The sequence below is a fragment of the Rutilus rutilus genome (assembly GCF_951802725.1).
Source record: "Rutilus rutilus genome assembly, chromosome: 2".
NCBI classification, from domain to species: domain Eukaryota; kingdom Metazoa; phylum Chordata; class Actinopteri; order Cypriniformes; family Leuciscidae; genus Rutilus; species Rutilus rutilus.
This window is the reverse complement of record NC_140210.1, coordinates 16,066,111-16,084,914: the sequence shown is the minus strand read 5'-3', so window position 1 is coordinate 16,084,914 and position 18,804 is coordinate 16,066,111. Positions and strand designations below refer to the sequence as shown.

Below are 18,804 nucleotides of genomic sequence, written 5' to 3'. Positions count from 1 at the left end.
TTGAAATGTTTGATTTCTTTCAAAGTTCCCAGAATGTTTTTTTATTTTATTTATTTTTATTAAAGAAATAGGATAACAAAATACAGGCTACATTCTTAAAAATAACGGTTCTTTATTGGAATTAGTTCCATGACGAACCTTGGAATGTTTCCGTTCCACAAAACGTTCTTGAAAAGGTTCTTTCGATTTTTTAAATGTTCTTCACACTATGAAAAAAATATGGTTATTTGAAGAACTGATGACCTGAAGGTTCTTTGGGGAACCAAAAAAATGGTTCCCACCTTTTGAAACCTTTATTTTTAAGAGTGTACTCGGATTACATCTAAATGAAATCAAAGCATGTGCATTATAGCTGGTAAACTTTAATAAGGCAACTGTCTTAAATAAATGTGACGTTTTTTTGCTGTTTGGTCCGATTGTTTTGGCATTCTAAGAACCGGATTGCTTTGTTAGAGCTTTAGCCTGCTTGACACAATCCCTGGGGGACAGAGAGGGGGGAAGAGATCGCGGCCAAGGCCAGCAGCCAGCGGACACAAACTGAACTTGAACCGCAGCTGAGAATATGGCAAACAGGCTCCGTAACCTTTAAATACATTGCTTGAGGGTAGCTGTAAACAGGCCACTCGTGAGGTTAAAAACGAGAGCTGAAGTTGCTCACTGTGGCGGAGAGATGTGTGGTCACTCATTCGTGACATGGCGGACACCGGTGGTCCCCCAAGATACCAGCGTTGAGGGCCCCTTTTCTCTTTCCCTCCTCCTTATTTTTTATTCGTGTTGCAGCCATGCAGCGTACAACCCGCAAACAACAGCTTCATTTGAATAGTCTGCTACACATTTGACTTTATTATGAATTAGCATTTTCAGTGTGCAAGACTTTAATTTTTTTAATTTATTTTTTTATAATCATTAAATATATATTATTTATGAAAAATCAGCGTATATCTTCAATTTGTAAGAAAATATTTTCTGGAAACCGAAAATTGCAATGTCTTTGTTACCAAAACCAAGCTGCCAATCACATATTATGCACCCTGAAAATGCAATTGTGATCTCTCTCTCTCCTCCTGTTCCTCGCTCGCTCGCTCATTCTTTCTTTCTTTCTCTCCCTCTCATCGATGAATAAACCCGCAAAACTCAAATATGCGCGCACCCACCCACTCCTACACGCACACGCACGTCTATGTGAAATGACATCTATTGGCACGGTGAATGAAACGGTGGATTAGATGTATACACATTTCAGAAGCTAGAACGAATCACGTTTCCTCTCTGCCACAATATCTCAACACAATCCGCGGGGTAAAACGATTACACCGAAAATGTCAAACGGTGCGAGCCTTAAGAATGGACTGTGCCAAGAACCTGCGAGACTATTAGGAAAGAAACTCCAGTGACGTTGCAGAGACAGGAAGACGACTTTAGGATGTTTTAAACTCATAGACAACTTATCTTTCTCATGAATATTAATACGACTTTGCAGGTTTTAAATGATCATAAAAAAGTGTGAACTCTCGTACAATGTAAGTTACAATATTTAACACTCCCACTGGTGCAGTAAATTATATGTTACAGTTGTTATTAGGCCACTAGTTGGTCGTATAAATTGGTTACAGTTTTACCCTAAATTGCCACGAGCAATGAATGCGCATACTAGTCATATATTATGCTAGTGTATGAATTTTGCTAAATATTTCTAACAGTGTTTTATCTGTTTTCATTTAAACACGAATTAAATACTTATTTTAAATACGAATACATTTTCATTGTCTATCGAAAAAATGACGAATTCAGTCTTATTTAGGAGTGAAGCACTGAAGTTTGCTAAGATTTATTTATTTATTTTTTGCTGAAATTTCTGAAGTGTCACATTGTTTTGTTTCTGTGCTCTCGAGTTTCCCTTGGTTGTGTGATGTCGCTTATTAAAAAAAAACAGTATTCTTTTCTTTTTACAATTTTACATTTTAGGTAAATTATGCCAAAAATTCCTTATTAGAAAATAAAACAAAGAATAGGCTTCTAATCAGGCAGTGAGGCATTAATTACTAATAGGTTATGATAGCCTATGCTACGTGATTAATTTGAGTAAACTATGACAAAATATTAATAATCAACCTGTCGATAATAATATGATGTAGGCCTACATAGTCTAGACTAGAGTAATGAAATTGAAGATTGAATAATAATAATAAATAAAAAAAACATCTCTTTAAAACTTTTTTAATCCAGGAACCCAAAACGCTTAGGCTGCACTTTATACCCTATGTTTAAACGTATTTTTTTAATATAGCCTACAAGATAAATCAAACTCTTTTTTTTATTTTTAAAACGTAAATATCTGTGAATTTATTTCCAAATGCTGCATGCATTCATTCTCGAAACCAATGCATTTACCCTGCATGAATGAAGGTAGTCCCTTACTTGTTTCTTTCTTTCGTTCTTTTTTTTTTTCTTTTTTCTGTAGTGTGTTTGTTAAAGCACGCCTGATGTCACGTCGCTTTGCTGGCGTTTGGTTTAATCGTAGCGGCCGATAGCGGATCGTAATGGAGCAGCGTCTCTAATCGGGTTTATTTTCTGGATGGGGGAGCATGAATGTCTTTCAGCCGCTCTCGCCATTTCTAAACGGAACCTGCCTCGAAATCAATCAAAGCTCCAGGAACACTTCGATTTATAAGCCAGCAGTATTTGCTGAAGAAACGGGAGAAAAGTCTGGGTCAGATCACATCTGAATAGCTTGTTTCGTTTAATCCTTACTGCAGCCTTATTTCTCTGCGCTCTTATATTCAAACAAACACATATCTCATACACACTTAAACACCTGCTCAATGCATATATTACTATGTATAGTCATAACTATAGCCTAAGTAACTGGTTGCAGCTGAAAAAGTTTCCATCTTTTCTAACTAAAGTATTAGACATTCAACATAAACTGATCTAAAAACTCTCTGAGTTATGCATATTTAAAAACTTAAGGCCTTCCACAGGAAGAATCATTTTATACTCGACTTTCATATGTGTTTGTCTGATGTATTTCAATGTGTGTTTCTTTTGTAGAAGGACACATGTGATGCTGTTTATCACATTAAAACAGGGGATTAAGCAAAACATGTTTGTTTTTTTATAATTATACATTTGTTAATAAAAAAAAGTTTGCACACCTAATTTTTTAATGTACATCTTTAAAATCAATCGAGCTAGTTGACTACATTGTCACTTACGTTTTTAAATAAACTAACTGAGCGACAGAAGAAGAAAGAGAAAAGGAAACTGAAGCAAACTAGCATTGATGGAAACGAAATAGAAAAGAGGTCAAATGAAACTGAAATCAGACTTCCACAGACCTCTCAGAGGTCAAATCACTCAGTAAAGGAACTTCATCAAAAAGCAGCTCACTGCTTTGAGAGAATGAAAATGACACGTAGCTGGGTATTAATTTTCTTTTAGCTGAACTTATATATAGTTATGAGGACACAGGGCCAGTTAGGTCTTTTTGATATTGCCTGCCCGGATGTATTTAAGATCCATTACCCTGTAGCTCGGATTAACAGATCCCCCCCCCCCCAGTCCCTTTGTGTGTGAAAATGTGTGTTTGTGTGTTCCCCTTCTGAAGCAATCAGTATGTTAATATGACAGATTGACTGGATTACCACAAAGACTTCTGCACTGAAATGATGATAAGATACTGAATTCTAATGAATATATATATATACAGTACAAGAATGAAAGAAAGTCTAAGCCCATCATGGAGGTCCAGCCCACCACCCACTGTGCAAAAAAGACTCCACTACAATTATAGACAATATACAAAAACAAACTTGAGTGAGGAGGTCATGTGCAATTCTCTAGGTGACCACCAGGGGCAGATATGATAAAGAGGAGAGGAAGAGACTGCATAATGAATCGTAACCTTCAGGTCAAAGACACGCGTGCACACACGCCAGGGTGGGGCAGCAACACCTTTTGCCTGCAATGTGACAGCTTCTGTATTTAAGGATGATATGATTTGCTCAGTGTCCTTTTATTGCTGTCTGTGTCCGCAGGGCATGGAGGGGTGAATCAGCTGGGTGGGGTGTTTGTAAACGGGCGGCCCTTGCCTGACGTGGTGAGGCAGAGGATAGTGGAGTTGGCCCATCAGGGCGTACGTCCATGTGACATCTCCCGCCAGCTCCGGGTCAGCCACGGCTGCGTCAGCAAGATACTGGGCAGGTGAGTTCTGCTTATCATAAGAAAATGGCAAACAGAAGCATGTATATATATATAAAAAAACTCATATCACTAGAAAAATAGTACCAAAAATACCATGGTACTAACATATTTTCCTAGAGATTCTTTTATAGTACTTTGCATGTAACATTTTATAAAAGAAAAATGTATATAGCCATCATTCAGTATCATAGCACCACAGTATGTGTGTGATTTCTTGTTGGTCCTATATATTCACGCTGTTTCTATATCACATTTAAACATTGACAAATACACTATACCATTAAAAAGTTTGGGGTCAAGGACACATTAAATTGATCAATTGTGACATTTATAATGACGCAAAATATTTATTTAACATAAACGCTGTTCTTTTGAAATGTCTATTCCTCAAACAATCTTGAAATAATCACTCTTTCTAGAAAAATATTAAGCAGCACAACCGTTTTAAACATTGATAATAATAAGAAATGTTTCTTGAGCATCAAAAAGATGTATATAAAATGGAAAATAATCTATTATTATACCGTTTTACTGTATTTTTGATCAAATAAAGGCAGCCTTGATGAGCATAAGAGACTTGAACAAACAGTATAGAGTTTCACTTTATGAAACTCACTTCTCAAACTGTAAACACATTAGCATTTGAGCTGTACAATATCGTGGATGAGTCTTGCAACTATAAGCGAACATGTGACTAGACATGCTATAGAGCTCTCATGTGTCAGTATAGGGATGAAAAGAAATTATATGATTATTTCATATAACAATGTATTGGTGAATAATATGGATTAGTTCCCACAGATAGAGTTTGCCTAGTCCCAGACCGAAGAGGATTTTGAATGGAGAATCTCCATTGGCTGTGTCATTTTATCCAGAACTAGGCTTAATCATTGTCTGGGAAACCAGCTTAATGTCCTCTACTGCATTCAAACAGTGGAGCCAGTGTCTGTTTGTAGTCTTGCCTTTAAATGCTTTCCAACCCTCCTTCCAGTCTTTCATCAAGTCAACTTATACGTGATCCATAATAAATATCAATTTCTAAAATATCCGTACGCTGATGAATGCTGGCCGTACGGCTGATATTCTCTCTGCCGTTGGTTCAACTTGAGGCTGACTCAGCGCTTCCTTTCAAAGGAGACACGTTGAAATTCAGTAATTCTCAAATCTCGCACCGAAGCCAAAGTCAAAGCGCCGGCTTTTCTTTCTGTCTTTCTGGGACAAAAAAGAAAAGATTCATCACATTTTACATTTGCATCAAAATGACACCGGGCACCATACGTCTCCCGAGGAGGAAGGGGTGGCTGGAAGGACAGAGAAAGGGAGAGAGAGAGGAGGAAAGAGAGAAGGAGAGGGAGGAAGGGGTTAAGGGGGAGGACAGAATTTGAATGGATAAAGGTGTGGATTAGTGCTAGAGCCTTTAGCTATATCAAAAAAATGTGTTTCGCATTGTTCTCCTTTGCCTCAACCCTCTTCCCCCAGCCCCGGTCCAACTCACTCAACCGTTACTGCAGCGCTCTCTGTGTGTGTGTGTGTGTGTGTGTGTGTGTGTGTGTGTGTGTGTGGTAATATCTTCCCTCCCTCTTACTGCTCAGGCAGAAAACACACTAATATGTGGGCTGCAAGTGAGGTTTGAGTAAATAAGGCGTATGACTAACTCGGCTCTCTTGTAATGAGGGAATTTTCTGCACGCTCATTTTGATGAACGCTCATCATGGCTGTGCTGTATGCTTTATGTTTGTGTGTAAGGCATTAACTAAATCTAGCCACGCAAGATGAAGCAGAGCACCTAAAACCCCCTTTACCGTGGTAAAATTCTGTAATGCTTCATAAAACACTATATGAGACACCAATGTTCAATAATTGTATAATGTTAATAATCCAAGATCACATTCATTTATTAATATTAATCATCAGATTTAATGTAATTATTAATAAATAATTAATAATATCATATATCACTAATATCATAATATACACCTCAGTTCAAAAGTTTGAGGTATGACTTGTTTTATTTGTAATAAATTAATACTTTTATTGAGCAAGGATTGAATAATAAACCATTTACAATGTTACAAAATATTTTTATTTCAAATAAATGCTGTTGTTCTGAACTTTCTGTTCATCAAAGAATCAGAGTTTCCACAAAAATATTAAGCAGCACAACTGTTTTCAGCATTTATAATAATAAGAAATGTTAACCTAATAAGCGTATTAGAATATCACAATAATAATGCATTAATATGAATCATTTAAATAATGATTATTCACCAAAAGATCTAATTTTCAATATATTTAAATATTTTCAATAAATATAAAAATATATAATAATTTATTAATATTACTAATTTAAACCAATGATTATTCCACCATGATTTGCTTAAAGGGATAGTTAAAATTCTGTCATTAATTAGCCTACTCAACCTCATGTCGTTCCCGTAAGACTTTCGTTCATCTTCGAAACACAAATGAAGATCTTTCTGATGATATCTGAGAGCTTTTTGTCCCTCCGTTGACAAGTCTGCGCGACTACCGCTTTGATGGTTCAAAAAGTTATTAAAGAGTTTGTAAAACTAATCTATAAGAATTGAGCGGTTTAGTCCAAATTTTCTGATGAGACTCGAACGCTTAGGCTTATATTCACATATAAATCAACTCACACATCAGTTGTGGTAAACAGAAGCTCAAGCATAATCGCTTGACGTGCAAGAACCAATGATGTTCATTCCCGTGTGTTACGCAGCAGGTTCGAGCTTCCGCAAGAGTTTTGTTCTCGCACGTCAAGCAGGTTCGGTTGAGCTTCTGTTTATGTTCGCTGATCAATGTTTATATGCGAATAAAAGCCTAAATTCAATCTGTTCGTCATATAAACCGATCGTGTCTCTCCAGAAATTTTTGACTAAACCGCTCAATTCACACGGATTCGTTTTATGATCTCTTTATGAACTTTGTGGGAAGTGGTAGTTGCATAGCTGTCAAAAGAAGGACAGAAAGCTCATAGATTTCATCAAAAAGATCTTCATTTGTGTTCCCAAGATGAACTTAGTCTTAAGGGTTTGGAGTGACATAGAGTGAGTAAAAAAAATTTTTTTGGGTGAACTATCCCTTTAAATTTAGGCTGTTTACGCTTACCATAGATGCATTAATATAGAATGTGCGGACACAGGTGTGCATTTATCTGCATGGCTGTGAAGTGTCTCATCCAATCAGAATTTAGACCAGGGTGTATTTCAGAATTACCCGTGTGTATGGCTTAAATATTTCTTTATAGGCTGAACAGATTGATCATTTATTTCAGGTTTGTGAAATGTGTTGTTCTCGGTGTCTGTGTTACAAGTAACCTACCGTGCGCTGACCGCAAGGCATTATAGACCTACATTGCCAGATAAGCATATGTTCTAACTCTCTGTTTATCTTGCCTGGTGAAATACAACTCTCTATCTATTTGCTCCACAGGTACTATGAGACAGGCAGCATCAGACCAGGGGTGATCGGAGGCTCCAAACCAAAGGTTGCTACACCCAAAGTCGTCGACAAAATCGCTGATTACAAACGCCAAAACCCCACCATGTTTGCCTGGGAGATCCGAGACAGACTGCTGGCAGAGAGAGTGTGTGACAATGACAGCGTGCCCAGTGTCAGCTCAATCAACAGGTGTGTGCACTGTTAAAATATTTTCATTATTATCCATTCAACTTGACACAAAAATGTCCGTTTAAGTGTCAATTTGAATTTCTTCATCAGTAAGTTAATTAACTTTGATTTCCTTAAAATGCAAGGGAGTGACTTAAGATTTAACCCTTTAAGATTTGATTGGGTTGAAATTGTTTAAAGTGTGTTTTTCCGAATTTGTTTCTGCACTTTTCTAACATGCATAAAGCACGTTTGTGTACATATATTACTGTTCAAAACTTTGAGGTCAGTAAAATTAGCTTTTTTTGTGGAAATGAATACTTTTATTGAGCAAGGATGCATTAAACTGAACAAAATTAACAGTAAAAATGTTCTTTTGAACTTTATATTCATCAAAGAACCCTGATTTTATTTTATTTTATCACAGTTTCCACAAAACTATTAAGCAGCACAACTGTTTTCAACATGGATAATAATAAGACATTTTTCTTGAGCACCAATTTAGCAAATAAAAATGATTTTTGAGGGATCGTGTGACACTGAAGACTGGAGTAATGGTGTTGATCACAGGAACAAATTACATTTTAAAATATAATCAAATAGAAAACAATTATTTTAAATTGTAATCATATTTTACAATATTACTGGTTACTGTTTACAATATAACTGTTTTTGATCAAATAAATGCAGCTTTGGTGAGCATAAGACTTCTTTCAAAAACATTTAATAATTTCTTACTGACCCCAATGTATGTGTACAAACCATTACATTTTTGTGAACAAGTTGATCACTATAGAACAGGGATAGAGCAATGCATGGAAAAGAGATAGAAAGAATGGAGGGGGATAGAGAAAAACAACACGACTGACTGAGTTGGTGGAGTAAAAAGACACATATTCATGAGCAGTGTCTGGTTCAACAGCATGTGTACAATGACAATCTTTCTCAGAGAGAGAGAGAGAGAGAGAGAGAGAGCGCGAGAGAGAGAGAGAGAGAGAGAGAGAGAGAGAGAGAGAGAGAGAGGACGCAGAGGAGAGGGGAAAGGTGCTTTGCTTGAGCAGCCATGCAGGAAGTGTGAGACTCTGCTGCCATGTCAGCCTGCATGAGCCACTTCACACACACACACACACACACACACACACATCACGTGCTTGCATACTTATATTAAAGCATATACAGTACCCACACACCCCTACACATAGCGCCTTCCTTGCATGGTAAACCTCAAACACACCATAATGTCTAATTCCCGTTTGCTCTTTCTTTGCCGCAGGATCATTCGCACTAAAGTCCAGCAACCACCTGGCCAATCAGGAGCTATCTCTGCCCATAACTTAGGTAAGAGTCAACGTCACATTTACTTTTGTCATATTTCTCACAATGGATAACTTTAGTCCTTGGTAGGATTGAAATATATTTGGATTTTAAAAATAAATAGAAATGTAGCTTCTGGAAATAAAATTACCATTTTTTTTAAAATACTTTTATTCTGCAGCGACACATTCACTTGATTAAAAGTGACAGTAAATGCATTTAAAATGTTATAAAATAATCCTGGAATTTTTTTTTTTTTTATCACAGTTTCCGTAAAAACAATGTAAGCAGCACAACTGTTTTCAACATTTTCAACACTTTATTAGAATGATTTCTAGTGATTTCTAATGATTCAAGTGACTGAAAACTGGAATAATGGCTGCTGAAAATTCAGCTTTGCCATCACTGGAATACATTACATTTTAAAATATATATTTAAAATAGAAAAGAGTTTTTTTTAAATTGTAATAATATTTCACAATATTCCTGTACTTTTGATTAAATAAATGATCATAAGAATTAAGCATTAAAAATCCCCAAACTTTTGAACAGTAGTTTGCAGTAAGAAAGCAATAAAATGAATTTGGATAGCATAGACAATATGGTAAAATAAAGTTAAATTTGTCATATACCAAACTTATCTGGGCAAATCTGAGCACAATTTGAGACATTGTTGAAACGCCAGAGGAGATGCATGTGAGATCGTGTGAGAAGAAATCTGAGAATCAAACAACCTATTAGCAAAAGTATCAATTTACTCTCTACTTAATTTCATTTATTCCCTGAAGGTTTCACCATACCAGTAACCCTATGAAACTTATTTAGGCAGTGTAGTATACCAATCCCACAGACATTGAGGAGATTTTGAAACATTTACATTTAGATATACTCAATCTTCAACGTTTGATTACATCCTTGAATCCCTGACACTCAAAATGCCGCCTCCAAAAACCAAAGGGGAATCTCTAAAAACGGTCTGAGACCAGTTTAAGAGGAAAACTCCCGTCGGCAGTTAATAAACTATTGAACTGTGTTTGTCTCACTGTCAGTAATCTTCATAATCGCACACCTCCGCTTAATCTAAATTAATTTCACACGCACAACGCTCGCCAGTTCTCTGTCTCCTTCAGATTATGATGATAAATAGTTCTCATACTCAGGCGGAAAATTGAAATTTAGGGATTTTGAATATAAAGCGCTCGCTTCGGGTTTCCATTCCTTGACGTGAGGGGGAAAAAAAGTGCAAAAGAATAAGAGAATCAGATAATTGAAACGATAAATCAGGGGTAAAAAATGGATGGATATGCATTCATTACATTTTCCACCTGGTTAGCAAACGAGAGCGGCGGGCGAGCAAAGGCGTTTATCTTTTCTCCGCGCGATTTGTTTTTCTTTTTTCCCACCTTCTCCATTTTAGCACAGTCTGTTGGGATGTGGGATTAGCCTCATCTCTACACCTTAGTGTCCCCTTGGGGCCACTGTACTGTCACTCAGGCTGTACGTCAGCTGACAGGAAGTGAGATAAAGAGGAGAGAGAGAGAGAGAGAATGAAGGGTTGACAGAGAGAAGACTTTGTGGCCTCGTCCCTTACTGCCAAGACCTCACAGACAGCCAGACGTGTCGAAAAGCTGTTAGCTTGTTAGCATCTTATCCTTGGGCGGCGGCACGCTGCTAGAATAGAGTGACAGCAGTTTTTCGGTGAAAGGTCTTTAACAGGGAAACCGCTGGGCCAAGAACCACGAGAGGAAAAACAAAACTCAAAAACATACTACACGTCAACAAAAGACAATGGGCTGAGAGCTTTAACTAGGCAGAGGCTAGAATCACACAAAACCCTATTCTGTCCGGAGATATTTACACAGATACACACTTTCACATTACCTGGAAATCCAACCTATGATTAAAATGGACTAAAAATGGAAGATGCTACAGGTTACACCAGTTCAATACAAAATATTAAATGGATAATAGTTCATATTACAAATTCTGAGCGATTTATGTATAAGGGTTAATGACATGATGCTAATTTTCTTTTTGAACTAATAATATATTTTAATTTCAAATTTGGATATATTTTTGGCGCATAAAGTAAAAATGTTAGAGAGGTACTGTCCTGCTATTATAACAAAGAAAAAAAAAATTTATTTAAAGAATAGTTCACCCAAAATGTAAAAAAAAATGTCATTATTTATTTACCCTCGTGTCGTTCCAAACCTGTATGCATTTCTTTCTTCTGTGGAAAACAAGAAATATATTTTGAAGAATGTTGGACTCACAGGTTTTTAATATATGAAAAACTTTAAGTCATGTTGTGCAACCAAAAAAGTCATGTGGTGCAACCAACATACAGAAAAAAAGAAGAAAAAAAATTACATAGACGACACCTGCAGTTTAATAAATCCTAATAAATTAACTTTTTTATGACAAAGCAAGATTAGTTTGGGTTGTAAAATGCTATTAATTAAAAAATCTACAAAATTTGTTAGTATAATGAAAATAATGATTTATATATCATTATATCAAATATTCAATGTGCAAGCATTTTAAAATAGATTTTTCTTTATCACAGTATATTCTTTCCAATGTTAATGTCCTGTCAGCGCAATGAGCAGCACTTTGTTTTGGGACATTTGTGGTCTTCATAACCTCTCTGTAACTTTCTAGCCTCTACAGTGGCAGTGACCCAGGTATCCTCAGTAACCAGTGACACTGCAGGCTCCTCCTACTCTATCAGTGGAATTCTGGGAATTAGCTCACCTGCCGATGCAAGCAAGCGGAAGAGAGATGAAAGTAAGTCGATGTGTGCGCTTTGCTTTCGGGAGCAGAAAATCTACTCTAATATTAGCTTAAAGTGTTATTCATGCTGTTGCACTGAGCGAGTTTATTTCATGCAGGACACTAATGAGACATTATGTATACCAGCAATTACAGAACAAAAATTAAATTACACCATGTATTCTTTCTTTCTTTCTTTCTTTCTTTCTTTCTTTCTTTCTTTCTTTCTTTCTTTCTTTCTTTCTTTCTTTCTTTCTTTCTTTCTAATGCACAGCGTCATCTTAATGCACACACACACATACACATACACACAAGCACACACAGAGCACAGATGGAAGTTGCTGAACATTGACAGATGCATCAGAGTAGGTGGGGGATTGGACACCGCTGGCACGTCTTAGATAAACATCTCTATCCAGGGGAGGCACAGTGTGTGCATGTGGATGTGCATGTGTGTGTGTGTGTGTGTTTGCACACATGTGTCTATTAAAAAGCCATTGCTTGGCAGACCCCTGCAGTACATGAGGGAACTCCAGATGTCACCCACATACTCTCACACACAATATGACTTATGAAATACCAGACATCAACAATAGAAGATTCCTTTCTATTTAGTACACTTTCATTTAGCTGTTTAGTAATAATTTATATGTAAATATGTAGATTAAATGTTTTGACAAATGAGATACCTATCTATCTATCTATCTATCTATATCTAAAATATAATATAATATAATATAATATAATATAATATAATACAATAATCCTCAAGGTTAAATTAAGCAACTGCATAAACTATAGATGCAATGCAACTTTGTAGGCTGACTACTGGCTTAGCTGAACACACACACACACACACACACACACACACACACACACACGCACGCACACACACACACACACGCATCAACGTTCATCCAAGCTCCAATTAGGCCGACGTCTGCCACTTTAATTAATGCAACACATCACATCCAGCAGGGAGGGAGGGGCGACTAAATGAATTTGTGTGTTTAATTGACGTGGTGAAACTGCGGGTGGTCAGTGCTGTGATGTTTAGCAGTGTGTGTGAGTGTGTCTGCACGCTTGCTGCGAGGGGCGTTCTCATGGGTTTGCTGAAGGCATAAAGTAACATAAGCGATAGTTTTGGCAGGTAGTCGCCTACACTGCTTGCAAATTTTAAGTATAAGGCACATGTTAAGGAGCCTGGTCATGATTTTGCGAAATTGAGAAAGAGTATGATGGACAAAAATTGTGATTTACAGGTCTTTTACAAATTTATAGGACCAATATTTTGGTCACTTTTTCAAACCTCTTCACACACTTAGCACAACAGCAGTCTATGTGGGCTAAAACGTGGATTATTTATCATTGCTTTGGAACAAAATGCATTCAGTGACTACATCTTTCAAATGACATGAATACTTTTCTCACTACAAATGACTCTTTGACTCTCTGAGTCAGTTCTTTTTAGTGAATCAAAAGCTTACCAGTGTAAACGATTCCTGAAGCGAATGAGTCTCATGTGCTGGTTCTTTTTAGTGAATCAAAAGCATAGAGTGAGACCAGTGTAGACCACTTACTGCAACGAATGACTCTTATAAGCTTGTTCTTTTTAGTGAATCAAAAACATACTGCATGACAAGTGTAAACCGATTCCTAAAACAAATGAGTCATGTGAAATGGTTCTTTTTAGTGAATCAAAAACACAGCGCAACCAGAGTAGCTCAATTCCGAAAATGATTGATTTTTGTTAGCCGGTTGTTTTTTAAATTAATAGTTTTAATGAATAAAAGATGAGTTACTCATTTCAATCAGTCTCAATCACTGCTCTAATATACAGCATTATGAGAGAGAGAGAATTTCTTTCATATGTTTGCAAAATGGACATTATAACTGAAATATACCATAAATATATATATATATATATATGTAAAACTTAAAGCTTGTGAATCAGCGATGAATTGGGAAATTTCTTTCTTTCTTTCTTTTATTCAACTTTCAGAAAAACATGAATTGGGAAATTTCTATTGATACCCAGGCCTTTGAAAGCAAAAGCGAGAAATTAAATAAAGACATTTTTCATGTACTTCGGTAAATTGCGTCTATGTAATACTAGGAATTTCTATGCTGAGTGGTAATGCTTTCAAAAAGGGAGAGGGAGACAAAATACATGTTTAGTGAAGCAAGACACTATGATTTCCAGCTGCACACAAGCAGGAAAGGAAGTGGCAGAGGGTTTGGATGGCTTAGTGTGTGTGTGTGTATGTGTGTGTGTGTGTGTGTGTGTGTGTGCTTGAGGAAAGCCTACTGATGCCCTTTGACCCAAGGGAAGTGATCTGAAAGAGAGAACTTGACTCGTGGGGCCTCTAGAACAGAAGCATTGTGTCTGCCCATTCTCTAAGAACGGAGGAGGAATGGACGAGGGGAGGAGTGGAGGAAAGGAGAAATAGAATAAAGGAAGACAGGAGGCCTGTGGTACGGGGCACAGGGGTCGGACAATGTTCTCTTTGCCCCCTGAAACAATAAAGAAACCTTCCTTTAATGTAAAAACTTCAAAAAGTGAAAAAAAAAAAAAGTAAAATAGAAAAATTATACAAATTTATGGTTGTTATTCTGTTCAGTTTAACAAACCAAACCTGGATGTTTGCATCGGCAGTGGACGTCATCAGGACAGACATGATTTCCTCTGCCGTTTAATATGTTCACTTCTTGTCCAGTTTCATTTCAGTCATTTTTATCTCGTTCATTCTGTGGAATATTTTGAATGGAAGATAGGGGAAATTTTTAATAAGGTGGGGGGATTGTGAAAGAGAGGGGGAGTGAGAGAGAGGGAGGGAGGATAGGGGATAGATGATAACAGTGGGATTTGTTAAAGGTTGGTATCCTCCTTTCAGAGACTTATACTTTGATCTGTCAAGGTTGGCACACGGACACACACACACACACACACACACACACACACACACACACACACACACACACACACACACACACACACACACACACACACACACAAAGTGTATCAAGTGCATAAGAAATCAGCCAAACAATTTTCTCTGCCCCAAAAACCTTCAACCTCACCCCTGAGAGAAAGAGAGAGGAAGACAGAAAAAGACAGAGGGGGCACAACGGTGATCTCATTGTTGCTATTGTCTCTGCTTTTGAAGCAAGGAAGATGCCTCTCCTCCGTTCTCCTTCTGTGTGTGTGTGTGTGTGTGTGAATAGTGGGGTTAACCCTGAATGCAGCTGGGCTGTATTGTGTCTGGTTACAGAGAGTGGTTCCCTAAAGCAGGTTCAGAGGCTGAAAGACAAAAGGCCAGAGAACATCTGAATACCTAAGACCAATGATTCTGTTTGTGTGCGTGTGGGTTTGTGGGGTTTGAAACTTAACACTAGGAAGGTTGGTTAACCGTGATGCTGGTATAGTGTGTTTCTTTAAATTTGGTGAAAAATAGCTTTATTGGCGACTTCTCTTCTTTCTGTCTTTCTTTTGCTCTGATATGGCTGAGTGGACTTCCAGATGTGTTTGAAATTGCATTTCACACATGGTGGCTGACACTGTGAAAGAGTTACACGCATAACATACACGCAAACAGTCACAGATAAACACATATCTGTGTAATAATAATACTAAAAAAAGTCCATTACATTGTTTTGACACTCAATGGCTATGTTTTAAGATATGGATGTTTGTGGACTCCTGAAGCTCTAGAAGAAATAATAGGCACTGCAGTCACATTTACAGTTGTTCTGCAAATTTTTGCAGGTGAAATCCAGTCATTTCAATAGGAATCCATGTCCATTGGGAATTTCGCATGAGGTAAAAAGATTTCCTCATGCAGATTTTGTAATGGGTTCAAGCGGCCATATTGACCAGAAAGCTGCTTGGTTTGAATGTGACTTGTGTGTGAGCTGTGCTTCATACATCATGACACTTTTGACATTTTTTTTTGCTTTGTGAAATTCTGGTGAAAGTTATGATGAAAAAAATAAAAATATATAATATATATTATATGTGTGCTTTGCTTATTAAGTATGATATATATATATATATATATATATATCTTGAGTGCTGCTGTCACTGAATGAAAAGGGGATAATTTCATGTAAATTCATATAATTTGTAATAAGGCAAACGTTGTATGAAATTAGAATGCTAAATAAATGCATTTTCACTAGTGGTCTCAGATGTTTTAGTCCCTACTGATGCATAAATAAACAACCATGTGCACAAATATAAGCAAAGCACACAAACACTCCAGAGAGCTGCGGTTTACAAACAGCCCTTTTTTTTTAAACCAAGATCCAACCTTTCAGCCATCTTTTGTGTGTGTGTGTGTGTGTGTGTGTGCCATCAGTGGACAGTCTTTGAGAAGAGTGGAAAGCAATAAACCTGCTGAAATGGTGCCATCTCACAGACATGATTGATCAATTGAATTCTATCAGACACACTGACCGCTGGGATTAAGAGGGTCAAAACACTGGAGATCATACACTCTCTGTGTGTTCTGTGTGTGTGTGTGTGTGTGTGTGAGAGAGAGAGAGCATTTAAGTAAGTCCTGGCGTTGAGGTGTATTAGAGACACATGGGACCTTCACGCCATCAGCGAGTCAGTCACTTGCAGATCTTTCTTTTAAATAACCGCAGGCGGCAGTAAACTGGATCTGAATTCACATTCAAATGGATCGATTTCTGTGTTCAAATGAAGGAGGAAAAAGGAATGTTAGGATAGCGGCTTTGTCTGCCTGTAATTTTATCCTTCTATCCCTCCATCTCTCTCTCTCTCTCTCTCTCTCTCTCTCTCTCTCTCTCATTTTGTGGGGATTGCTCTGGCCTCTGACTCAAACTCCCTAGAATAACCTCTCAGAGGCATTTTGAAGAAATGAATTGGCTCTATATCAGGGATTTTCGTTTCTATTCTTCTTTTTTCATCCCCCTCTCTCTCTCTCTCTTTTCTCACCTTGTAATCATTTGAGGGCTGTAGCTTTCTCAGCTCTTATAATTGTCTCTTCAGAAACTCAACAGCCCAGTAATAACTGACTCACACGCTGCCTTAACACTCGCTCAGAGAGGACGACGCAAGTCCAGGAATCTGTATGTGTGCTTGAGTCTCTGTCTGTTGGTTTTTAGAAAAGTTCAAGTATCTTTATGATCATGATGACAAAGAGAAATAAATCACTATTATACATTTTTCCCCAGAATGTAATAAGGAACATAAGTCAGGCCCTGTATCTCCACTTCTCTACTATATAGCAGGCAAAAAACTGAAGTGAATTGAGTAGTATGATCATTTTCAACCAAATTGGCGGTGATCAAACTGGGGAAAGTAACTGAATGACTTACTATGGTAAGGCCATGGCGAAAGCGAATTATGCCATAGGTCACATGACAATGCTAACATGACGATTGGCGAATAGTATAGGCACATTTTTTAATGGTTGAAAAGTAAGTTCATATAGGTACATGTAGTACATACTACATAGAGTATACAATTTAGGATGCAGCTACAGAGTTTCAGATTCTCACGATTATGTTAAAACAAATGAGATTAAAATGGTTGACTTGTAAAATGGTTTACCATTATTTAAGTCAACAGTTAAAGGGATAGTTCACCCATTTACTCACCCTTTCTCATATGAAAAATATTGTTTCAACTATTTACACAAAATTAAATAATATTTTCACACTTTTTGCATAATTTAGCAAAATTACAGTTTGATTGGATACAATGCCAATAAAAATATTCGGTAACACTTTATTTTGATGGTCCCTTTTGAACATTCTGTTGACTATAAGTAACTTTGCAACTACATGGCAGCTTACTCTCATTAGAGTATTAGTAGACTGTCTGCTTAAAGTAGACTTGATTATGATTTCACTTTTTTAACTTTAGTGTTAGTGTGTAATGTTGATGTTTGAGCATAAACAACATCTTCCAAGTCATGATGCTCAAAGTTCAAAGCAAAGGGAGATATATTATTTTAAAGAAATTGCTTTTTAAGGACTACAACAAATGGCTGGTAGGGACTACACAACATTCCTCATGGGTTAGTGACATCACTAACCCTAAAATTTACATAAACCCCGCCCCCGGGAATGCGATTTATAGATTATCATGACAGAATATGCTAATCAATGATTAGAAGATAGTTAACTCCACATCAGCTACATAAATTTAAACATAAACAAAAAAGATTTAGACATTTTCAGAACACAAGCTGTTGTAGCTCCGCCCCCCATGCTGGGAGCAGCTGCTCATTTGCATTTAAAGGGACAGACACAAAAACGGTGCATTTTTGCTCACTCTTAAAAAGTGACAATTTTAACATGCTATATAAAAATATCTGTGGGGTATTTTGCGCTAAAACTTCATATACACACTCTGGGGACATCAAAGACTTATTTTAAATCTTGTGAAAAGAGCATTATACCACCCCTTTAATATCTGCTAACTCTTTATGATGCTCCCTCAAAAGACATTCTACTGACTATAGGTAACTTTACAAGTACATGTCAACTTATTCTAACCCTAACCCTACCAGTCTACTAATACTCTACTAACACTCTAAAATGAGAGTTAATAGACATAGGTGTAACGTTACTTATAGACAAAATAATGTGTTAAAGGGACTATCAAAATAAAGTGAAACCAAATATTCTGCTCAAGGTATGTGCTTACTTTCATTATGATGCGTTTTCTTCAAACACCATGTCTCATTTTTCATCTCAAGCATATTTTTTATTGACACTGTTGTTTCCTTGGCATACAATACTTTTTCTTTTTTAATAGGAGCAGAATTGTTGGGTGTGGTGGAAATGACGTCAAAACTAATGGAGAGCTGTAATATTTTAAATATTTACAGAAATTATTCAACTTTTGTT

General features: G+C 36.9%; 1 protein-coding gene across 4 annotated transcripts in view; it reads left to right on the top strand.

Annotated features, from left to right (window-relative positions):
- pax5 (paired box 5) overlaps positions 1–18,804 on the top strand; it is a 54,201-nt gene that overhangs the window by 5,309 nt on the left and 30,088 nt on the right. For all 4 annotated transcript variants that reach the window (XM_084401534.1, XM_084401532.1, XM_084401535.1 and 1 more), the window contains exons 2-5: positions 4,038–4,203; positions 7,657–7,854; positions 9,107–9,171; positions 11,812–11,937. In XM_084401534.1, the coding sequence (XP_084257660.1) occupies positions 4,038–4,203; positions 7,657–7,854; positions 9,107–9,171; positions 11,812–11,937 (555 nt within the window). The remainder of the gene's footprint in view (positions 1–4,037; positions 4,204–7,656; positions 7,855–9,106; positions 9,172–11,811; positions 11,938–18,804) is intronic.